This window comes from Atheta coriaria, unplaced genomic scaffold, assembly GCF_025399875.1.
Source record: "Atheta coriaria isolate IRGN ID8LTWV9N9 unplaced genomic scaffold, Caltech_Dcor_3.1 hic_scaffold_5_pilon, whole genome shotgun sequence".
NCBI classification, from domain to species: domain Eukaryota; kingdom Metazoa; phylum Arthropoda; class Insecta; order Coleoptera; family Staphylinidae; genus Dalotia; species Dalotia coriaria.
This window is the reverse complement of record NW_027045447.1, coordinates 1,648,572-1,674,448: the sequence shown is the minus strand read 5'-3', so window position 1 is coordinate 1,674,448 and position 25,877 is coordinate 1,648,572. Positions and strand designations below refer to the sequence as shown.

Sequence of the window (25,877 nt, the reverse complement as noted above, 5' to 3'; positions counted from 1 at the left end):
GTTAGTTAATTATTTTACGCCAAACGCAGACAATTCCTAAAATGAAGATAAAAATATTAGCGCGATAAGCGCTCGTAATCAAAACAAAAGTCGTCTAGGTTTTAAGAGGAGGAAGGAGGCCGGGCGCCGATATTTTATTTCTTTGTGAGGAATCACCTGCGAGGCATGCCGTGTAATAAAAATATGCTCATGGTGTGTGCGAGAGATGCGGCCTCTTGTGAGACGTCTCTGACCATTGCTATTGCTTCGCGGTTCACGGCGAGAGTCGTCGAATCTTCGGCGCACAGGGCAAAGTCAATGCCGCGCGCGCTCAGCGAGAGATGCGCACGCCGTGTACCTAAATCTTTCTCTCGTGTGCGCGCTCCGTGCACGTTCACGACGACGACGGTGCGGGTACGGCCGGCGCACGGTATTCCGCATTGCTTTGGAAAAGATGAAAAGAGCGTCGAAATGCAGGCAGGTTGTGTCGGGTTGCTGCACTGCGCACCGCACCGGCACTACCGGCATACAGGTTTGTTCTTCCTCTCACCTCTGCACGAAAATATCTCAGTGATATTTCGAGTTGCTTAAGTCTTATAAATGATTTAATTATGATGCAAATTTCACCGCGCCGGATTTCACTTAAAATATTTTTACTGCGTCTTGGGTTTTTAATCCGCACAATAAGCTTGTTAGTTTATACGCATTTCCATAAATGAATTACATATGTAAGTCGTGTGGTGCTGGACCAGTGGATGTGGATGATCATCCTGGGGCGTGCTGTGCTCGCACCTATTTTGAATAAATTCCGTTTAAATACGCATTTTACGATCGCCGCGCAGTGCGCCGAGACAGATTAATCTGCGTTTTATTTTCGTCTTATTCTTTCGATTTGACCGCGCGGCTGCTAAGAAGGCAGAACGAAACGGGGACACTTCTTGTAAGTTGTAATGCAATCTAATGCGATGCCAATTACGCGCACGGCACAGAAGCTGCAATTCAAACCCCGCGACGTTGCAAGCGAAGAAAATCACGCGGTTATCTTGCTTGATATACGAAGCGAAACGCATGAGAAAAACTAATATTTGCGCAGAAATTATCCAATCACTTTTAATCTACAGTATTTAGTATTTCAGCTTACAACAATGCAACGTGAAGACGTGAATGCTAATTAACAATTAGCTAGGACGTCGTAATTAAATATACAGGTGCGCATCGCAAACTGAAATCGTCAACAAAATGTTTATGCCGCTTGTCACGTACGCGTAGACTCACTAGGAAATTTAATACATATCTAATATGCATTAACTAATGTATTAAATTCCAACTATGTCTTCAATCGTAAAATTGCATGATTATCATTAGATGACACATTCACTTTTATTATTGATATGCGCGGTCGCATCAAGATTCACTCGATGAGTAGTTGAGTAAATAAGTCACGCGACTTTTGTTTAATATTATGCGCCATCTTGCAGTTTTCATCGTTTATAATGCGTTGTTTTTATGCGTGTAATAAGTAGTTCGTCAAGTGGCGCGCCGGTGCTGATTAGTCAAGTGATTGTGGGACGCGTGCTTGAAGGTTCGAGTGTCTGCGCACTTCAAATATTTGACGACCAGTTTGTTAGATGTTAGGGCAAGGATGCTATACATGTTGTGATTGAACGAAATTTAAATTTTAAAGGTCATTGTTCGCATAGAAGACTAAAATTCTTCTAAATTATTCTTTTACCATAAATGTTGAGTCAATAAAAAAACAAATTGTTTTATAATTGAACTCTGCATTAAACGAAAACAATTTTATTGTTATTGCAATGTCCAACACACGTACACTAACGGATTTCTTATTATATTGCCAATAACCATAAATGGAATGGCGCTAAGATAAAATTAACAGCGTGGATGTGTGTGTGTGCGTCAATGCACAATTCCACACATCACAACCAACCGCCAATTATATTAATATCAAACCGTAATCACATGCGCTAACTCGTGTCGGCCATATTTGGCGATCGACGGTGCGCGTCCGTTAATGGCCTGTTCGCCGGTTCTATTAACAAACATCTAATAATGAAAGAAGTTTACGTGCAAAGCCGCTCGAGTCACACACACACGATTCTTTCTCTTTCCATCGTTTTCTCTTTCCGTGATCTGTGCGCTGGAGTTCTAGTAAGAATTTTTAGGCGAGCACGTGCTTGAAACGCCTCCGCAGTTTCCACATTTCCATATTTACGAATCGTATCGCATGTCGTCGATTTCGAATACGCGCCTGAAGAATCTTCTAACGCGGCGGACATTACATGAATCGAACGTATAATTAAACGAAAACGTTTAATTCATGTATCATGTATCCAGTTATACTTTTATAAACGATGTTCTTTGCATCTTGGGCTTGTTCATCGACGAGGATTAATAGGTGGATGCCCAGATGGCGCGCATTTGAATAATTGAAAAGTGTGCCCGGTTTGCGTTCATCTCGTTCATCTCCAATTATGGCAATCTAATGATATGCGTCGACCATGGCGGCGTCGTCCATTCACTAACTCCGCTTGTCATGTCGTATGCAGTGCGTTACAATCAGCACACCAAACATAACCTTAATTCAACGCCCTGTTGACGGCTTCGAGTGTGTGTGTTGAATGTGTTGTATACCTTCTCGCATTTCTGTTTTGAAGTTTCCTCGTTCCATTCCACGCACGACATTTGGTTATTGGCGATTCTAAAGAAGCATAAAGTCATGTACCGTTCGCATTCATCTAATATATATCCGCGAGTGAGTCTAGGCGGCGTTTGTTTCATTGAAATGTTTAGCGTAATGTCGAATTGTCGATACATGTGCGCAGAATGCCGAAAGGAATTAATGCCGACATTCCTTTCGACGTTAAGTTTCAGTTTATATATTTATAGGCCGCGCTTACATGCCGCACAATTTTACGATTTATGTTATAATGTCATATTAATTGTTGTTTATTTGCATTTTGCGTGTGTGTACGCTTTGGGAAACATCCGGTGTGGAAATAATTGAGATTTTTTCGAAAACCACACAGCTATGAAATAACTTATTCAATTAATTTAATCTTAACTATCCGTAAACTTGTGTAATTTGTCTTGAGTGTCTTCATGCGCTCTTTGCACTCTATTTTAAAATTAGATTCCATGATTTTGTTTCGTTTTGTTGCGTGAACTGTTGTTGTGTTTGGTGTTTATCGTGTCGCTGAGGCTTTTTCCAGTCCAGTTCGGAGATATTTGTGTAATAAGTACTTGAATGTTTCCTTGTTTTGTCTATTTTACGGCTGTGGCAGTGCACTCGCTTGTTTATTTTTTTCGAGCGACATACCAGCTTTCCGAAGAGGTGGAACTCGAGGACAACGCACGAAACGAGCGGTGACGAGCGGCAGGTTCACCTAATTAAGCATATCGACTTTCGGTGCCCGGTCGAAAATAGTTTTCCTTAAAACAACAGAACATGGCGACAGTGCCGGACCACACTTATCATAAAAAGACATCGTAAAATAGTTTTCATTTATTTCTCTCACAATTTTAGATACTTTAGGATTACAAAATAGAAAATACACATAGTTGAGTAGAGATTTAAAACTTTTCTGTGGTTTTTCAGTTTTCAGCATGAATGGAACTCCTTTGATGTGAGATTTGCTGTTGAAGCATTTTCGTTTGTTCATACCAACAAATATAGGTAGCTGGAGATATTGTCAGGTATATTGTGTTAAACACTGTTAAATACTTAAGCACCTAATGCACCTCTCCGATGCCCCCGAGTTTTTTTTCTTCTCTCCTCCAAAGGTTTGCTTGTTGTCGGTCGTAACTAAAGCGGATTCGGTACGTTTCATTAGTTTGATGGGTCTCTATCGAGATCGTTTTCTGGCTCGGCCTCAGCCAACGCTTAAATCACTCATTCTTCTTTCTCTTTGCCCTGCGTACACCTATCTAAAGTACGTGGTGCTACTAATGGCGCCCAGCCGGCCAGGCTCAAAGTGTCTGCATAAACGACGCTGACGTGTCATGGCTGCCATTAACTTGGAGAAACGCGGCACGTTAAAAATCGAAGGAATGCCGTGTTTTAGGTAATGTTTCATACTGGGTGGATACGCATCAATAATCTTCATAATCTTAATGTTTTTAACAACTCGCCAACATCGTTCGGGCAGGTAGATTCGAATGCGAAACGAAATTCTGCTGTGCCACGTCGAAAAATAAGCAGAAACAAATACCGGGTCAAGACAAGACAAAGGAGTGGCAGAGTGACGGAAAAAAATTAACGTGCTACGAGATTAAAAGGTTAAAAAACAAACAGACCCTCGAAAGTCAACCACAGGTGTGATTAATTATTGAATGCATCTTCTTTTTTGTTTGAGAATGAACGTAGGTATATGTATCCTAATAAATTTAAGCAAATTCATTGCTTTTATTTTATTTTTTACTTGTAAATTTTATTTTTGTGTGTGAACAGCATGTACGACACATATTTTATGTGAGTTTTATTACATAAAACAAAATTTGAATGTCAAAAACTCAGAAATAAGTAAATATTTATAATATCACGGACGTAAAGTGTGAGAAACCGACAGGAATTTTCAATCATCGACTTATTTATTAGGTTATTAAATATTAAACACGCGACAGTTTAATAGTTGCGTTTTGGCGAGAAAGTGACATTTGCATCTGTATGCAGGCGTTAACGTGGACGTGGATGAGATAATAAAATCGCTGGCGGCGTGTGGGTTGCCTAGATTTTGTTTAAGAAAGCGGAAACTTAAATCAACATTCAAAGAAATTCAACACTACGTTTTGAACGACACTTTACGGACGGAAAAATCCGAATTGACATATTGCCAAAATATTTAGCCATTTTCCGCGTGTTTCATAATTTTTGGCATTCTGCCTAACTCGCACATATTCATATTCATAATTCATCAAAGCTTAACGCCGATAGTTTTTGTTTTCTTAACTTTGGGGACCACCAACTAAAATGAAAAGATTATTTTAGTTGATACTTGAAATTAGTACAATGAAGGGTTAAATTCTTTTTTCGCCATAAAACGGTGACATGTTGCATAATTAGCAACGCGTCATAAAGCATCATAAGAACAAAAGATGCCGAATGCGCGGCACTGCTAAACCACATGCCAAAAACCGCAATTATATTCGTTACAAATCTTACGCCGCGTGCAACGCGATGCACGCGTTTCATCATCGCTTTAAGCAGTGCAACTCGACCATTCAAGAGCCGCAAGAAACTTCAAAGTTAATGAAGTTATTAAGAGGCCACAATCGTTTCGGCTCACGCTTGTTTCGCGCGCAGTACTAAACAAAGGATATGCGCGTTTTATTGCGTCGCTGATCTTTTATTGCCGCGTGTGAAAAATCACATTTCATATTTAGCATATTGTGCGACAGTCGAGCAGGTTATTAGCTCTTTGGGTGGACCTCAACCACACTGACCACACCTATTTATATCAATTTCTATTTGTTTAGTTCAGGTGCGCAAAGCAAGGTTTCTGTCAAGTAAATTTAGATAGTTTCAAAATGCAAGCCGCGGGCAGGTGACGCTGTTGAAATTCGCTGAGTTTATGCATATTATCGCAGCGTCAACAAATTTCACGCATTACCCCAATGAATGCGTGCTGTTCAGGCTGGGTCTTTTGTCTCACCTCTTGGAAGTCGCGTGGTGCGTGAGCGCATGCGGCATTTCTGCATATTGTACGCCCGCGTTCGCATCGTTGAGTATTATGTCTCGCTTCACGCCTTCGGAATTTCGTCTGCGCCGAAACTCGGCCAGTGTACACATGGTAAACAAATAAACGAGAAATTTTCCACCATCTTCACCTGCATTCTTTGACCCATCAACGCGTAAGATTTATTTGATGAGATTACAATTCGGGTCGGCACCTACAAAAATATTTTCAGAAGCTCAAAAAATGTGAAATTAGATTTCCGGGTATTATCGTGCAGTGTTTTCTGAATGTCGTCTCCCTGGGGGCACGAGTAGAATAGATGTGGAGCAGACAAGCAGATACATTGTTTGCACAAAAGGTTACATTCTCCACGATTTGCTGCAGAGGTGACATTAAAGGCACGCTCTACATGTCGACATAAAGCATTTCTTTGAGATTTTCACGCCAATCGTACCGTGTGTAAATAGTAGTCGCAAAAAATCATTGTAAATTGTTATCTGTAGACAACAATGTGTAAAATTTCTAAGCGTCGATTATATTGGATACAAATAGTGTGTCATTGTTGTGCTGGGTGAGATTTTTGGTAAAATTTTACTACAACGCAATATATCCGTAAATATTGACACTCTAAATGTTAATATTAAGCTTATCAATATTGATAAGTTAATTTTTGTGTCTACTGTCACATAAAAACATTTTTAACATTGCGTGACAAATGGCACTCAATTCCAATTCCGTAAAACTTTCTGCAATGTGTTTCATTTGCATACGTGGCTTGCACACATTAATCAACGCAAGGGATGCCTTCAGTTCATTTAAATGATCAATGCGACGCGCAATAATTCGCGATAATAAATCGCCACCGCGCGCACGCTTGCGGGCTCGTTTATTAATCGCAGCGAAATGCGGATTTTAATTAATTCAATATAAGATACGAGCGGAGGGCTCGTGTGTCGTCTGGTTGCATGCGGCGCGCGCAGGTCGCACTTATTAATAAACGACCACGATCGACAAAGCGACTTGTGTTCGGTATGCGCGTGTAGCTCAAGTGGAAAACAAGAAAAACAAAAATCAAGCGAGAACTCAGCGCTGCAGGTAAAATATGTTGTTATGTTGTGTGTTGCCTTATCTATCGACACCGGATAAATTGCGATTTAATCCGGGATGACTTAAAGTCAAGTCAAGAAATTTTTTTCTTCCTAATGATCTTTCCGGTTCATCTCACTGCGGGTATAATTTGATGACAAATGGTCAAATGTCATATTTAATTCTATTTTCTCATTTAGCGCTTCCTAATTAATTAAAATTCTTGATATTAATTAAACCGCATTCTTTGCGCAATGTGCACTTAGCGCATTTTCAAAACACGATAATTTTAATTTTCATTAAATCGATTGCGCTTGGTTGCTAATTACTGAAACATGCGCACTTTTACGATGTTCTGCTGCAGCGATACATCCGCATATCGAATGGCAGCTATGTTAAGAACTGAATCCTCTCTTGCGTTTTTATAAATAGCGTGCGTTAATTACGATTCCAGCGCGCGATAATATACGGTCGTAAATTTGCGCGATGATACCGTGAACGAAAAAGAAGTTTCGTTTCACATTTCACATTGCGCAGAGTGGTAGGAACACAAAAAACAAATTTAAGGTATGCGGCGTCGCGACGCGAACGTGTTTATTGTTCGCATGCCAGGGACGTCGACATCACGCGCCAAATGGGTCACATCGTCACATGCTTTTTCGTTTGTGCACTTATAGTTTTCTTGTAGTTTCTTGTGCTGTATGGGTTTTTCTTGGACCTCACATAAATCTCAATATCGTTCAATCTCATTTAAAGCATCATTAAACGCTGTTTTTATTTACTTTCCACAATAAACGTGTTAAGTGATCCATTAAATCGTGTTTCGATTAGAGTGTCTATCTCAACAAATACATTGTGACACAAAAAGCGCGTTTGATGTCAGTGGCGTGTCCAGTAAAAATATCGTCACATTGCAAATGCCCATGGCATGTTGCCAGTGCTGCCACCCTATAGTTACGCCACTGTTTGATGTACTCGTAGAGTGTATACGCGTTTCATTTTAACAAAAAAAAAAATTAACGCGGAAGTCGCGCTTGAAGATTTGCAGTGCATAACAGTACACATTTCGGACATTATATGAATATCACTCTCCTGTCATATAGTTTCTTTGGTTACTTTTGAGTCTATGGCATTCCGTGAACATATTTTAGCGTGTTTATCGAGCTGCAGCGGCGTCGAGCAAAGTGTCTCGTGGTTTAGTTTCATGGCGTGCATCGGCGCCGATCTGCGGATAAACAAACATTAATGTTTGTGCACTTCTAACGTTTAAAGCCTCTCAATAAACTGCCAAAGAGGAAGTTCTTTTTTAGCTTCATTGTGTTAAAAACGAGGGAAGTGTTTTTGTTTACACATCCGTACTTTACTGGTTTTTGTAGATCTTTTTTCAAAATTTATTTATCGTGTTAAATAGGAAGCGCATGATTAACACAGGAGAATTGAGTGTAAATTAAATTATACCTGCATATTTCGACGACTGTAGCAGTGAAAATAATGATCGTGAATGGAAATTTGATTTATTGTTTTACCTTCGTATAAAACAAAGTAAACAATCTTTCTTCTTGCGTTGTTATTACTTAGGCCGCATTGTTTTACACACTAATTTAAAACTGGATATGGTAAAGTTAGAATTAATTAAATTCTGTGAACACCTGGATATAAATTTTAACTTTAGTACTTCGGGTTGAATCATGATTTCCTGTGGAAATTTTTGTCGCATATTTTACTATGTTAAATTTTATTTTTGCAACAAAAATTATTTTATATCTTTCTCCACCGCTTTATCTCGCTATACGCCAAAATTCATCAAAATTGTTGTAGTGGTGCACTCGTGAAAAGGAAACACACATATTTTATTTTCTTTTCCGTTTAAATGTCTAGTAATAATATGGTTATCTACAGGTTTTTCCTTTAATGGAAAAACTGCGTTTTGATTTATCTCCGCCTTGCATTTTTTAGATTTCCTAACATTTTCTAGATTTAACATTAAATATTAACGATATTAGACGCCCACCTAAGCGCGTTCGCTGAGGCAAATCCCACGCTTTATAATTTCTCACTTTTTACGCTCGCCGCGCGCTGCACTTGGAAGTCGACGGCACAAAACATAATACAATTTCCAGTCGAACGATCCAAACGAGCCAAGACGCTAGGTATAGGCTCTAGCCGCTTTTGTGTGTAACTGCTCCCTTTTTGTAATTAATGATTTTCTTTGCTTTCGATCGTTGCCCAACGGGCGGCCCGTATTTGGTGGTAATGTAATTTTTTAATTGAACGTGGTCGTCACAAATGGACACTTTCCTTTGCCATGTTTACTTTGACTCCAATTTCTTTTATTCTAACAAACAAATGTTAGCATCAGCAACTTTTGTTTGTGTCTACCTGTAGCTTTATTCCATGCAAGAAATTCGAAAAATTACGACGATTACAAGAGTTATTACATTATTAAAGATATAAAACACATTCTAAAGTCTAAACGTTTTCACGTGTGGGCGATGGCATTCGTGTGCAGAATAATAACTCGAATACTCGAATCGAATGAATGAACGCCGCATGAACAATGCATAAATATTAAATATCTCAACTTTATGGTCTTAGTTAATAACTTTACCCGGGCGTAATTCACTCTAGAGCTGTCATAAAATGAACAAAACAAAAGGAACAAAAAATAAAAACACTCGTCTTATGTTTTGCCTGCTTGTGGTTGCATTTGCTTATGATTTCATTGAGCGCGTGCGAACATTTAAGATTTTTTCGAGATGGAAATCACGTAGCCGAGTACTACGATACGCATATGTGAACTGTACGCGCATATGTCAACAACACGAAAGTGAACATGTGCTTTTTTACCAATTGTGCCGGCTGTGAATGGAAGCCGCGTGTGCGTAGTCGTGTGGCCATAACAACAAAGTTTCGTAACGCGATACGCGGCGGTGCGTTCGAGAGCGAAATGCGAATGAGTCGCGAGACGGCGCGCGGACAAATTACGGCGCGTAAATATGTCGCGTAGGTTTTCCTTCAATTATGACCACAGGCATTCGCTATCGCGGCCATCGAGCGCGAACGCTCGCCGCATTTGGCGTTCGTGCACTTCTTACGTGCGCGTGAGTTTCATTCAGCTTTTCTATTTCTATTTTTACTATGTTTAATTAGCATTTTACGAAATGCAGATTGATGCGAAGGCCAGATGGTCTGTTCTCGTAAACAACATCGTGGCAAACTTGTGATGCAAACTGTTTTTGCTTCATTCATAAAACCTTTGATTAATTTCCTTCATTTTCTTATAATTTTTTGTACAATTTTGCATAAAATACAATTTTTACCACTTTTTTAAAACCGGGGAAAAGAGAAAGGAGAGCCCGGGTACGACTGAGTACCAAATGCCCCGAGAGCAACCTCTTTCTACCGGCCGACCCGCGAAGCGTGGTGGGGGTAAGCTACTAGGTACGTTAGCGGAACGTCAAGGGACAAGCCGCTACATCGTGTAAAATCCTTTGATTAGAGAGGGGATACTTTGGGATACGATCATCATTCGGTGTACCATAAGCAGGTGAATGCTCAGGTGACTCTTATTCAGGGCACCGTACGAGGGTAGTAGTAAAAGGTATCCAGTCTGGAAGTTATATGGGGTTCTTAGTTCCTGATAAAAACACTTTTATCTCATTTTTACCGCTACTAAACGTTTGTAAAATATACTCATTTTTACCGTCTGAAACTAAAGGGTAAACTGGAAGTTATATGGGGTTCACGATAAAACACTTTTATCTCATTTTTTACCGTCTGAAACTAAATAAACACACGTGAAAACTTTGATAAAATTTTATTTTCTTCATTATTGAATATTTGATAATATTTGATAGTTGATAAAATTGTAGCTCATCATGTCATGTCAATATTAACAATTTGGTATCAATGGCCTTTCGAAAAAAAAATCGGTAATCGTTGATGTTTCACAACACCTCAATTAATCCCCACTTTTCTCCTCACACGAACACACAGGAGGCTTAAAGCAAACGAGCAAACATCTCCAAACTTCGTTCAGATATTTTTTCATGTTTGTCGAAATCATCATTCTTACGGACGTTTAAATATTAAAATATTTAAGGCAGAGTTATTAGTGTCTCGACATACAAGTCCATAAATCGGTAATGAATTCAATAAATTACGAAGGCAGATAAACGCTATAAACTGAAGCACATAACTGTAAGCGATGATCTCAAACGTAAATAAATAAATAATCGAAATTCCAACGGCTGCGATTTGTATCATATCTGCGGCGCAGAATTCTTCGAATAACAATTTGCGCTGATTGATATTGCCACGACGTTTGACTGATTTATGTCGTCTGTTTGTTACAGGAATTGCAGCAATTATGAGACTCTTGGATGTGTAGATGTGCAGACCCAGAGCCGAGGCGTAGAAAATTCCTGTACAAAAATTGTGATAGAAAGGTAAGTTCGTAGAATACTTCAATAAATAAATATTTTATGTACCTATGTGTATGTGAGGGACTTAAGTGTGTTTAAAACTCCTGAGACTGTTCGCCACGAATTCTTCTCAGCAGCGCATAAATTATAGCCCGCGTGCGCAGGTCTCGAAAACTTAGCTTGCAATTTGTCAGCGGCGGGTGCAGCACAACCCTATTTAAACAGTTGGCGTGCACACACGCTGCGAGTAACTTCGGCGCATAATTACGTTTGATGGATCACCGTGTTCGCGGCGGACGCGTTAACAACGCGCCAGTTGCTTAGCAACAACGCGCTTTCGTAGTCTTTATACGCGCTCATCAGCGGGCGTGAGTTGTTGGTGAGCAAACCGCAATCTGTAAAGTACTAAAGTGGTAAAGTGTAAACACTAAACACACGACGCCGGACGCTGCGGTCCGAAATGTGCGGCTTGGGAACAACTCCAGCGGGCCTTACTTATGTTATTATCGTGTTCGCTCGTTAGAAGAAAGACTCGCGCACTCTTGTTCGAGGGCACGTAAGGTGTGCGCGAGAGGATACAATAGGCGTGCATTACGTGATTATCTTGCGAAACCAGTCGGGGAAAAATCCAAAGTAAGTAGAAAATCAAATTTGATTTGAACTTGTTATATAATATCGATGCGTAGAAAATTATAATGTCTAACGTGTGAAAGAGTAAACGTGTAAATTATCCACCCTCGGCACCTCCTACATATTAGACGTACCTACGTATGCGTGACGGAGAGTTCGATGCGCGAGCGCGCTTGGCCGAATCCGCGCATAATAAGCATCTGATAAAAGGCTGAGCGTTTCGTAAATTATGTGGAATGCGTTCGGGCGGCATGTGTGTGTGTGTACCGATGCACTTGTTGTGCGCTCGGCCACAGTTCAGCAACAAGCATCACGCGACTTAAGTCTGCATCTCTTCGTGCGGTTGAAAGTTCCTCGGGTTACCTGCGGTGTGCTCTCTCAGATAATGTAGATTACGGCCAGGTAACACGCCACGCATTCACGCACACATGTTTACCACGCGCACAATGCGCCCGGCGATTGTAGTAGTCGCGACGCGAGAACAAAAGTGAGAGAGAAGGAGAACTCTTGGGTCCAGTGCTAGTTTTATGGACTTATGGTAGTGGTAGTGGTGTGCTGGACCCATGTTCCCATGACGTGTGTTATTTTATTAATTTACACTGGGTGTAATAAAAAATTAAACATAAATAACACTAGTTCCTAAATTAGTTTATTTTTTTCATCCGAAAAATAACTCGTGTGTGAGTTCAAGATGACTTTGTGATAATTTGTTTCACGCAACGCCGTATCTTCATAACGATGATTAATAACACCGTGTTGGCATGCGAGAGGCGTCAGCCGGTTTTATCTGTGTGCATCGTGTGTTTGCAATTGAAGAATTGTATTGCATTCCCCGGCTGAAATTTGCAACTCGCCATTAAGTTAAGTGGAAAGCTGCTGTGAGCATAAAGCTCGCATTCGGTTCGGAAACCAATAAAATTCCGATAAGAAAAACCTGCGCCGGAATGCCGCTTGGTGAGAAACTCGCAAATTACTTCACTACCATTATCTATATAACACCAGTGCATGACATTTCGATAATCGGAAAATAATGAAGAAAAATGCCCATAATTTCGAAAAGGAATCGATAGATTTCGGGCGAGACCACGGGTGTGATTTTCGAAATCGGATTATGGCGTCGTCTCCATGATGATGAGTATGATGATGGTGGTGTCGGTGCCAGCGCGATGCGATACGCTTTAACTTGTGATAATACTTACCTTCGGCCGTGTATACTTACGCGATGCACACGCCCGTACCCTCTAATCATAACAAGTCGTACGGCTATAACTCGCCACGGTTGCCACACACTCGTATATTGATCATAACCCATGATTGCGTGATGATTTCGATCGATTTCGTCTTCGTGCTGCTTTTTTTCTGTTTGTTTTTTTACTTCGGCTCTCTTTCCGTTACGTTGAAATAAAATCTGAATGATGCAATTGCCGTTTCGAAAAATATAGGACATTCCACAGTGGATTAAGACAAATGGCCGTCAGTGGCGCAGCAAGTAGTCGCGACAGGTGCTTAGAAGCTTACGAATGTCGCGCGGTGTCGCTTAATCTTGATCCGAATGCACATTTCAATTATATTTTATTAATGCTGCAACAACTATCGAAATATCTGTGACCGTTGCGCGCATACAAATACACCTAATTAAATTGTAAGCCGACATATAGCAATGCGGAACGAGCGAATATTAATGATCGACTGTGACGATTGACAATCGTTGATAAAACGCATCGGACGCGAGAATACACACACGCGAGCTTTCATGATTAATGTGCAACTTCAATTCATGAATCGCGCATGTGAATCAAATGACGAACGTTGGACTAAAGTTTATCGCGCCCTATCGCTCACAACAATCATAATTGATTTCCATGTTTTCGCTACTTTACAGTTGTTTACCGCGCGTAAATGCATGTTATGACACCGCATGGATGCAGATTTATTTCCTAGACCGGAACAAGCTGTCAGATGTCATTAGATGATTGTTTTCCGAACGTGTACGGGCGGTTGAATATGACGTTTAACTGAACTAATGACTCGTGCGTACCTAAAGTGCAATTAAGGCACGCACGCGGTTATTTATATCCATCCTAGCTGTGCACAACTAGAATTCACGCAGCAGCTACTTAAGTAGCTTGGGTATCATACATTCTGCGGCAGTGAAAGAAAATCATCCAGAAAATTACTTGTAATATACGCAATTACAATAATAACATGACATGCGGCTACTGCTGCTAATTTTTATATATATTCGTGAACAAATAAACAAGTTGTAGAGACGCTTGTAAAGTGTGGTTTGTGTTAATTTGTGCGAAATTTACACGTTTCGCAGTGTTGCAGAATGCCAAAAACTTGTTTTTTCCGCGTGTTGACGACGACAAGAAATAAAAATCAAAGACACAACGGGCTGACATTGCTAACTCAATTAAAGCCTTCGCGAAGGTATGAATTTAGACTTATGCGAGAGGAGAGCCGGTATAATCCGGCGACGACGACGGCCACGACGAAGGCGCCCGCCGTTTCGCGGCTATCTCGTTTGCGTGGAAGCGGCGGGGCGCTGTGCTCGTCGAAAATTTATCGCGTCTACCTTTCCGCTCGTTCATCTCTCGTGCGTCCCGCACGCCCGACTGTTATTTTCTCATTCTCATACGGTGGCGTCGTTTCTTTTTTATTGGGCTTCTGTGTCCGACCCGAAAGAGGAGCCATAAGTTATTTATAAATCGCAGCGCATGCAGGCTGTATACGAGTGGAAGGGCCATATGAGCATTCCGGAGATTTTCGTACGATTCGAATGTAAATAAGACGACGTGTCTGTTAACGAGCCGCTTCGTCATCGATTAACAGCAATTAAACACGGGGCGATGGTCGGTTTTCTCGGTTTATCGAGAAAACACGATTAATCAAACTTTGCTGGCTGCGGTCACTGGTCAAGCGTAATGCTTGCTTAATGACGGCCATAACTCAGCTAGTTACATTCGAAAAACAATCGTACGCACACGCGGCATGCATGGAAATTCTTCACATGGTGGACAGAAGTGAAGGAAGAAGAGAACACCGAAAACAATGGACATTGATTGTCGATCGATTATTATTTATCGATATAATGCGCGGCCGTGCCGCCGTTGCCGGCGTACGCACGTGGAATTTAAATGGTTGAATGATTGATTGCGCGTCGTGCTTGCTCTTGTTCCCTTGTTGTTTCGAGTCGCTTCTCAACTTTTTCCATTTACGACCGACCGGAATGTAATTTCACAAAAGGAAAATGTAGCAAGTGAAAAAATTTTCAGACGCGCGGAATGCGAACATTTGGTGTGCTCGTAATTTTCGGTTTAAGGCGCAAAAAATGCAAATATTCGACGGCCGCGCACAGGTGAAATACGGGAGCGGTGAAACAAAAGGGCTACCGTGAATTGTTTCGTCCTGTGTCTGTGCTAGTACCTACCACTGGTACGTTTTCCAAGAAAAACGCACCGCAAACCAAACTGGATTGAATTGTCAATTGGCCGCAGAGAACCGCAGGGTGAGCGAGAAGCGAACGTGTAAAAAAGCCGCACCGTCGAAACAAGAGCGCGTCGCGTCTTCGCGTTTCGCGCAACGGCGTTCGAAAATAAATAAACGAAAAGCGGCGGGCCGCGAAGGTAGAAAAAATAAAGCACGACGTGTATGTGTGTGTGTTTCACGTGTGTGCGTTGGGCGAGAGTAGTTGTCCGACGGCGCGCACTTTAATATATTGCATCGACGACCGGCCGGGGCAGGCACTCGGCACTTCGTCTCTTCGGTTCTTCGTTCTTGGTTCTCCTTGCCTCCTCCATCGAGGGCGAACGCGATTGTGTGCACGCCGGTATGCGACCAGCATCCTCGCGACTCCACCGCTTCACCGATGCGTCGGCATTTAACTTCCAATGCTTCTTTTTTATTGCATAAAATATATCTTCATACGGCCTGTGAGCTGCAATGCTTCGACAAGAAAGCAATGCCATGTAAATGCATGCTGGCTATCGGCCCATCGCGCCGCTCTCCGAACGCCATAAATGGGCAATTTCAACTATTTCTCGAGCGCAACGAGCATGCGAACGAGTCGCGGGGACGATAAACTACGTTAACTTTGCATTAATAAATTACATTAGAAATTATTTCTTCTCTTTTTACGAGAGAAGATCACAACCGACCCGCGAATTTATTTTTTGCCAACTTATATGACGTTGTAACACTAAATAACGCTTTTGTTGCGCACCTGAGTGTACAAGACGTGGAGACGATTGTTGTCGGCGTGCTGACTTGCCGATTTGTACACTTGTGCAGTTAACCCTTATTAAACCCGCCACACAATGGCAACATCAACATTCTCCGCTTCGAACCAGCTTCATATCAACATTCCTCACGATTTTATTATATTAATAATTCGTTACATCTAACACATGAAGAAAATAATTGAGTTTTTGTAATCTTTTCATCTCGTAATCGAAAGTTTATGACGCTTCTTGTTGCTGCATGGAAATTAGGAGCTTCGGACGGCTGTGATTGATAAAATTTATGGAAGCTTTTAGAGCGCGTGTTTCGTTTTTGATTTATTTCACTTTTCAGTCGGCTGCTAATAAATAAAGACGAAAACACATTAAACCTGTGGACCGACATCCATGATGGCCGCGCACCTAATGGAAACGAAATTAGGTTGATAACGAACCGTTGAGAATCCGATTCAATCAATTAACCAGCTATAAAACGTTGAATTTTTGAGATTTTACGACCGCGCTGTTTCATTCTTATAAATAAAACAGTTAATCATTAATAATATTTCTCTTTGAGTTAATCAGGTGTGAAAACTATTGTTTGTTTTCGAATATTTGCAATATCATTGTATATGTTGCGGCTGAGGTTAATTTTATGCTTGAACAAATTGTCGGAAAAGATTTGTTTCAAGCGCAGCGCCGAGTTGGAGCTTTTACAAGCGCTGACCAAAGGGTTGGCGTTGGTCGTAAAGCCGTTTTACGTCGCATTCGTTATGCGTCGCCGTCGCGTTAACACAGCGCGTATTTTTATGACTTAATCGCGACGCTCCATCGAAATTAATTAAAATTCCGCTTTAACAAATAATAAAATTTTACGCGCTTGATGTGTTGCGTCGTGCAGCTTATATACGCAAACAGAAGTGGATGTGGTTGTTTTTTCGGTCGTGAATTTTGATGAATTTTAAGCCGAACAAATGCCAGCGTTATCTCGGCATACATCATTTTAAAGTTTTTAAATTTTGTATTGTGGCTGTGTGGAGAACGCGCGCTGTCAACTTGTTCATGTTGGAGACATCAACGCGCCCCCGGCCGACGCATCTCGACATCTTCGACTCATCATCCACTCGTTGACTCGTTATTTTATTTTGTTCGTTTTATGCTTGCCTTTGCGGCTTCTTAGGTACTTGGTAGTTTCAGGTTAGACATCGCATTAAAAATTCAAAAGGCGACTCAAGAACCAACCGCATCCCTATGACGATTATTTTATTCTTCATTTTATATTTTTCTTTGGGGGCTTAAAAGTCTACCACATTGAATTTTAAATTTTAATGCACCCTTTGTTCTGTCTCTTTTACTCGCATGAAAGAATTAACTTAAAAATTAAATTCCTTAGACGTTGATGTTGAGATAAAAAATATTTTAAACCGTTCTTTCATCCCTTAAACTAATTCTTGTGGTTGGTTGTTGGTAAAACAAAAACTGCTTCATTTTCATTTTGATTACTTTTTGTTTTCACTTTCATTCCGTCATTAATCTCTGCAATTATAGGGGATATCTTTAATTTGATCTCGCGATATGACGATAGCACGGCAGCAATTATAAAACTTCATTTTATTTGTTTCGCAAGCTTGTAATTTTATGTTATAATTTTCATAACGAGCGGGAACGGCCACAACGTCCATTTACTACCAGCTACTATTTTAAGAACGCTAAGTGGAGTACTAAACAGGGTGTAAAATAAACTAGTAACACTAAAATATCCACTGCAATATAAATTTATTATTATTTAATCATTATTTACCGCTTTGTAATGATAAAATTATGATTTCTATTAATTTTATTTATGACGTGAAGATTTACTTTGAAAAATATGTGTCACATCCTGTGACGTGGATCTATCTTTGTATTTGTGTTAACTAGAATATAAGAAAGTCATCATCGAGGTGGAGAGCGCGTAATAAATCGGCGCGCACCGAGTGCTCTCGGTACCCACACGTACACTTTTCAATACCGCAATTATAACGTCTGGGAATGCGAATGCTGTCCTGCAAACTCGCTCGGCGTCTGCATGTGTGCGCACATGCACGCAGGTTTCTCGCTGCGGATGTCGCGCGTTTTCAGCCACACGTAAAGCCAAACAAAACGTGAATGTTGTTCTTCTGACCGGCGAAAAATTAGCATCGATCGCGTGCATTTCGTACGCCGAATTGGCAAAAACTCGCCCAATGTCTTAACTTCCACGAAGGCGATTTATTTCGTTTCGGCATTGCGACGAGATGAATTGAATTGAATTGAATGCAGGCCCATTAAAACGTGCCATTTTTGCTGTCTACCTACCGCGCATCGCGGGAATTTTTTAATTGCTGCTTCTACAGTTCACTTCGACAGCTCCTTAACGAATGAACGTTTCAATATTCATTAGTTATCATAAGTTCATCCGCGTATTGCACTTGAATCAAACTCATCACAGCAATCATCGCTGCACATAAATAAAGCTTGATTTTATGCGCAGAGCGCTGCGATTGATTAAGTGATACTTGAATTGAAGCATCACAGATGTTACCAAGTTCTTCAAGTTTAATTATTGGGTGAAAATGCCATAAACTAAAATTTCTCCTCTGTTTTAAGTTGAGTAACACATCGTAGACACGTTGATGTCTCGCTGCGTGTGATTTTTCCAACATTTTTGTGTTTAGTCTTTTTTATGGCTCGCGCTGCGCACGAATCATAAATCACGCCGAGATTACGATCGGCGCGTTATGGCGAAGGGGGCGCGATTAATTAATTTCTTTCGACGACGAGGACCCGATGAACAAACACGAAATATGCGCGCATAGGGTACACACACACACACGCCGCGTGCAGGCGCAGCAGTGGCATTCTTGAGCGTTGACCAGCTTCCATTTTTCTTGTGGACCACGCTGCGCGCCCAACGGTTTTTTGTCCGCCCGTGACCATATTCACCACATACGTGAAGCAGAAGTAAAAAGGTTTAATATTATATTCATAGTGCGCTTGTTGCTGGTTGCACTCTGGCGCATTGCAGACGCGTCACCTTTAAATGTGCATATAATAAAATCCCAAGTTGCGCGTTTGATTTAAGAGCCGGTTTCCGATTTACGAGCATTATTACCGCGAATGGCGGCGGTTGGCGCGCCGCAACGAAGGGCTTTACTTCGTGGTTCGCACCGGTTTGCCAGGCGCGATATATGCGAGAAGAATGCGCGGCGTAATTTACGTTTATTGCAAATTGCAAATGACTTGCAAACGATGCGAACTCCACGATAGATTTCACCGTGTGGAACAAATAATATTTCACAAGCGACCGAATGCAGCGAAATTCATGGCTTAACATTTAACCTCTCAACTTGTATATTTCTCAAGACATTAAAAATTATCCACCTGAATGTTTTTATTCTCAACTAAATGGATAATCGCGCATTGTGTGTAATTAGAAGTAATTTCATAGAATCGCGAACAAAAGTGTCGCATCCGCAATGCATTGCGAGTCAGATAAATTAACGCCTTGCAAGCGGATTCTCGCTCAGTAACAATGTCACGCTCGCTGCTTCCTTTTATTTACGTTTGCGTCAATCCGTCACGAAGTGCACTCGATGTGTGCACATATTGCATAATATGATAATAGTTTATTGCACGTTGCTAATTTTGAGTGCTAATCGCGCTCCGCAATTAAACAATTTGTTGATTTCCGGTCCGTACGTGGGCATTCTTACAACTTCGCTGTGCTGCTTTCGTTTTCCTTTGAGGCGAATCACAGAAACTTGGAATCGTAAGTAGAACGCGCAGAGGTGTACGCGATAATTCATCAAACGCCAACTGTTTTCCGTTGCGCCTACTTAATCATCTAATTTATGAAATTGCACACTGCGCACGCGACGTGTGCTTACACGCACACGGTTATTATTTGCGGAAAACGTGTGTTTATACTGTCGCACATTGGGCGGCATTAATCAACGTTTATTGACAATTTAATTGAAGTGGCTACTTGAAAGCTTTAAATAAGCTATTAAATGAAGATATAAACTATTTCTTACTGAGTTGTTGGTAATAATAATCATTTAAAACAATGTGGATGCTTTATTAAACATGATTAAATTCAATTACGTAAATTACATGATCGTATGAGACGATTTACGCGTGCGCCAAACTAGTAAAGTTAAAATACGGTTTTGATTTTAAAATGCACGGTAAAACTTGGAATCAAAGGTTAAAAACGTGAGTTCACTTATGTTGATGAAGGGACACCTGAACCATGAAAGCCTGAAATGTAAACCACAATCTAATGTTGAAATCAAACCGCTGCTGGGTTATAGAATGAAGGAAACCCTTCCTTCCGTACGCACACGACTATCGCGTCAAGTTCGACTTCCTGTACGTGTGCTTAGGGCCCCCTAAGTTAAGTTACTCTCATTGTGGAACTTTGTAGACCTCACATGTTCGCGCAGCGACGTGCGCTCCACTTTCAGTTTAAAAAGCTACTCTAATTAAAATTGGTAAGATTGCGCATCTTGCCGGAAGACATCCCTATCGAAAGTGGGGTGAAAGTAGGATGAACATTCTGGGTGGCATTTAATACGTTAAAAGACGACGCGCTGCGCGTAATTAACTTAGTACAACGTGAGTTTTGTGCTTGCAGGGATGCTGAAGAATGAAGCGGGCGATGGGAACAACGCGAACAACTTGGGAATGGACGACGTGGATCCTCATCTCTGCGACGACTCTGACACTTCTTGACCTCGCCATGGCCAGCACGGGTAAGTGCAAAACTACACATGCATTTGGCTACCTTTCGAATAGATACGCGGATTGCTTTGTAACGTCATTTGTGCAAATGGCATGCGCGTAGCAGCACAAAAAGCTTCCTGCCGGCGAAGTAGTTGTCCGTATTTTTGCGGTTTTACTCGTTTGCTCACGGCCGGCCATAAACTAGGAGTACAAGACTCAACAATCCAGCGTGCGGAGGGAGGCAAATAATGGCTGGTTCTTTCGTTGCGTTCAATTTGCCACGTACGAAATGCTAAACAAAACCAGACCCTTAAATGAGACATAACTCGGGGACAAGACGTGTAATGTGCATGAGTAATGAAACTATTTGAAGCCTAAGCAGCTGCGGTTATTTTTATTTGCGTTTATTACCTACGTACGTGTTTAAAAATTGTTCATTTTTTTCGGTTTGCAGGCAGCATCTATAAGATTACGAACGCCACGTCCAAGGAGCTGCCTTACAATGATGAAACAGTGCTCACCTGTGAAATGACAGTGGTGCCGGATCTTTTCAAGTGGCGTTTTTATCCACTGGGGCGGGAAAACGCGTCAAAACCGGATACGCCGCTTGATCTTACGCGGACCGATTTCATAACACTGGACACGCATAGAAATGAAAAGAAACGGTCCACGTTGAAGGTGTTGATGACGAACGATTCATATGCGGGTGATTACCAATGTCTTGCTCATTATGGCGCGCGTGTCATTGCGTCTGTTCCGGATAGGATCACCGTGGCAAAATGAGTAACTTCCCACCGCAAAAGGATAGTTTTCTGACTATAGCTACCGGGAATACAATCATGTGGAAATGTAACACGCCCGAATCCAACCCACCTGCTTATATAGACTATTCAAAAGATGGTAAGTTCGTGCCGCAGCTTCCGGATCCCAAGAGGACGTCACTCATTAAAGCCAATGCGACCGTGGCGGATACTGGCACGTACAAATGCAAGGCGAAGAATGCCTATCTCGACGGCAGTGGAAAGGAGAGCAGTTTTAGTTTGAATCTGATAGTTACCGATAAGGCTTACACGGAGATTCCTAGATTTTGGCCAATTCCTGCTACAAGCTACACTGTCATAAAAGGTATAAATATTATAATTTGGTTATTTTGTATATAAATACCTAACAGTTAATAATTTCTTTAGGAGAGGCGGTCTTCATCGAGTGCAACGCAGTTGGGTATCCAGTTCCTACGATAACATGGACCAAATCTGGAATGAGGCTACCTACAGATAGGTTCAAACAAATCCCTGGTGGACTTTACATTTTAAATGCTACTGCACAGGATGCAGGAGCGTACGTTTGCGAAGCTGCTAACCGGATAGGCAAAATTCCTACTATAATACACTTAATTTACCACGAGCCACCTCAAGTTATTCAGGGACCAGAGAGTAAAATCGTCAAGGAAGGCGATACTGTAGAGTTATTTTGTACAGTTTCCGGCATTCCCACGCCTAAAATAGCATGGCTACTAAACGGAAAAACCGTAGTTAGAGATAGGACCATTGAAGTGCACGAGAACCACATCAGATTCAACTCGTTTGGGAAAACTCAAGGTGGACAAATTCAATGTTTTGCTACGAATGTCGTGGGTACCACTTACGCTGGCGGTGAGTTGAATGTTTATCCCAAGCAAGTGCCCAATGCAGAGTCAACTGAGGTTTCGGTGGATCACCATCAACGCAATCATCAATCCAACAATCACAGAAAGAAACCGGTAAAGAAACCAAATAAAAAGCCAGGATCATCGGAAATGATACCGCCTAATAAGCCAACAGTTTCTCGATCAAATGATGAATCTGTAGTGGTCCGTTGGACAGTTCCTAATAACAGTGGGCTTAAAATTATATTCTTCAAAGTACAATATCGAGAGCTCGGCCCTGCAAATAGCAGCGATGGCGTGCAGAAAGGACGAGCGGCAAGATGGAAGACGAATAATTCCGACATTGCACCGAATATTCGAAGTTTTGAGGTGACAGGCTTAAAGCCGGATTATTTGTACAAATTTCGAATTGCTGCGGTGTACAGCAACAATGATAACAAATTGAGCCAGAAAAGTGATCGATTCCACTTGAAGCGTGAAGGATTCTATACGAAGAATCCATTGCCAGTGCCATTCATCAGTTACCGAAGAGCTATTAATACAACATCTGTGGAAATTTCATGGACAGTAAGTTTACTGTTAGAGTAATAACTTGTAATTATTTTAACACACGTTTTCACAATTGCAGTCCGACAAGCCGAATGTAACTATCGATGGATTCTTCATCAGCTACATGTCGGCTAGCAGTGCCGGTGATTACATGAAGGCGACTGCCGAGGGCGAGAACAGCACTAGCTACATCATCACTCATCTGACACCGGATACTGTTTATGATATTAAGATGCAAAGTTACAACACGTTTGGCGCGAGTGATTTCAGTACCATCGTGAAATGCAAGACTCTCAGTATGTACATTCCAACTAAACTTATATTAGTTATACTCAATTACTAATCTTTTAGAACCTCCATCTCCTCCGACGCCGACAATAAACAAAGCAAAGGATACGTCCGACAACGACACCCGAGTGTACGTTTTCATCGGATTGGGCGTTGGTACAGTAGCGCTTATTCTGAGCGCCATTGTGTGTTTTATTACCTGTAAATGGAAACAGAACAAGGAGGCAGACAAATCGCGGGGGGATCGAAGTGATAAACCCGCCGTGGAGGAAATAAATCATCACATTCAGGCCGAACCGAACGACTTTGATTATGTCGTTAATCCAAAATCGCGTACGAATGGATGCGCGTTACCCGGAAACCGGATAACAATTACAGCCAATCCTCTAGCAGACGCTGACAACAAGGTAATAACATTTGCAAATTCTGACTGAGAATGGTCATTACTTTGCTAGTTCTTGTTAGAATTTGATTTCAATTGTTTGACCTGTTTTTCCGAAATATGTTTTTAGTAAGAATTGAGTGCGCAAACCAAGTTTGTGCACCATGGAAATGGTGTTTCATGCGATGGACTCTTCTCTAGATTACAAAATATATTATTTATGGCGTCTTTGGCGCTTCAAAAACTATAATGCATGTAAGAGTCTCTTTCGTTTCTCTATCTGTATAAGCAAATCATTAATCATTGCACTGTAAAAGCGCTGTAAACGCACTTCACTTTCGCCTCTGCATTTGCCTAAGTTTCGTATAAACGCACTGCTTCAATTTGTGTGCGTGCCACCACCGCTAGTTAGTGTCATTTATACTAAACCACTAATTCCTTCACTTGCATATGTTTGTCACCCAGCCGCTTTGCTTAATTCTACGCTTTGTTTGTTCTTGTGTGATCCGATTTCAAGTTATCCATTTGTTTTTGTTCGTTGATTTTATTTTTTGCAAAGAAAAACTTATATAACACAACACTAAAACTAGGTTAATTTGGTCTTATTTCCAGAAATTTCTAGCTCGGATTTTTTCCAGAGTCAAAATATGATAGAAATGTCTTGTTTATCCAACAACAATTGCCCCACGCCGTCCGCTAGCACCGAAGACGGCGAGGCGGCAGAGCCACACGCCAACAGCGTCGCCACGTCGACCAGCAATGGTGGCGTCACGAAGACGCCGGGCGTCGGAGGCAGCAAGCACAAGAAGAGTCGCGAGCGAGAGCACCGGCGGCGCAAGCAGCATCATAACTTGGAGAGTCCCCAGGGACCACCGCCGATTGAGAACTACGTATAACTACGAAATTTGTGATTTTATTGCCCTAAACGATTAATGCGATCGTTTCGACAAAATTGTGATTTTATTTGTGAAGTTGTGACCGCATTGTGCTGAGTATCTATTAAGTTGTTTATCAAAAGACAATTTGCCATTTCGAAGAATTATTTATCGATTACGTTGCCCGCTTATGATCACTCGCAGAGTTGTACATATTTATTGTTTTTGAAACATTATTGCGAGTCCAATGTAAAATATTGCCTGAATCGATAAGACTAACTTTCCACACTTAATATTTATATAATTTATGAATAATTTTAGACAGTATTATAATTTTGGGCGCGGAACCAGCGCTCGAGGGTGTCATATTAAAATTATTATAGTTTTGGAATTTGAAACAGTGACAAACTCAGTATTACACGTTTAGTGTTCAATTCAGTAACAACAAGTATCCAGAACAAAACAATCATGACTAGCGGTATTTATTATTTAATTTTGCACATTGCATTTTCTATGATACGAGAAAATGTTTTTACACTAATCCTGATTATTGAAATAATGTAAGGAAAGTTTTGTACATATTATTTATAACGACAATATTGTATATAAGTAAGGTCTTTAATCTTTTAGGCTACTATTTTATATAGTGTATTACGTTTGAACCGATCACAAGTATGTTCTAGATTCTAGATTAGCCGAACTACACCTGTTCCATATATTTCGTGACGTGCCGGATGCTCTATTTCAGACATGCTTTAATATTGTAATTGTAATATGCTAGAAATATGACATTTCATCTGTTTCTCAATAAACTAATATACTACATAGTGAACAGTACTTTTATAATCTATGTATCACTTTTTTTACTTCACAATCCCCGTCAAAAATTCATATGATTTGATCTGATAAATTCATCAATTAAATATTGAAAATTAAAAGTTGGATTTTTTAAATTCTAATTTCAGATTCTTATTGATTGTTTAATTCTTCTTTGATTATTTAGGTAACATTTTGTTTTGTTTTGAATTCTAATATCTAATTATTTCGTCATAAAAAAGGCAAAAAATTTCTCTTTTTTATGAAGAACAGGGTCGAACTTATTTTCCTAAAAATATTTTTGGCTGAACAACAGGGTCAAACTAATTTGTTAAAATATTTTTGGTCGAAGAACAGGGTCGAACTTACTTTCGTAAAATATTTTCGGTCGAACAACAGGGTCGGACTTTTATCTATAATTTTTTCCTTGACAGCGGCGAAATTAAAACGCAATTATCTCGAGAACTAAAAGGACTACAAAAAAGGACTTCATATTCTTGCTCCTTAAAGAATTCTCTACAAGATGGCACCCATCTTAAAAACG

General features: G+C 40.8%; 1 protein-coding gene across 1 annotated transcript; it reads left to right on the top strand.

The window, feature by feature from the left end:
- Nucleotides 1-11,790: 11,790 nt before the first annotated feature.
- Nucleotides 11,791-25,349, top strand: LOC135792238 (interference hedgehog-like). Its single transcript, XM_065302853.1, is given in 8 exon segments — nucleotides 11,791-11,815; nucleotides 20,690-20,807; nucleotides 21,233-21,553; nucleotides 21,556-21,903; nucleotides 21,966-22,990; nucleotides 23,052-23,268; nucleotides 23,324-23,667; nucleotides 24,281-25,349. Coding segments are annotated over 7 exon segments (2,619 nt in total). The 5' UTR covers nucleotides 11,791-11,815; nucleotides 20,690-20,701; the 3' UTR covers nucleotides 24,539-25,349.
- Nucleotides 25,350-25,877: the final 528 nt, after the last annotated feature.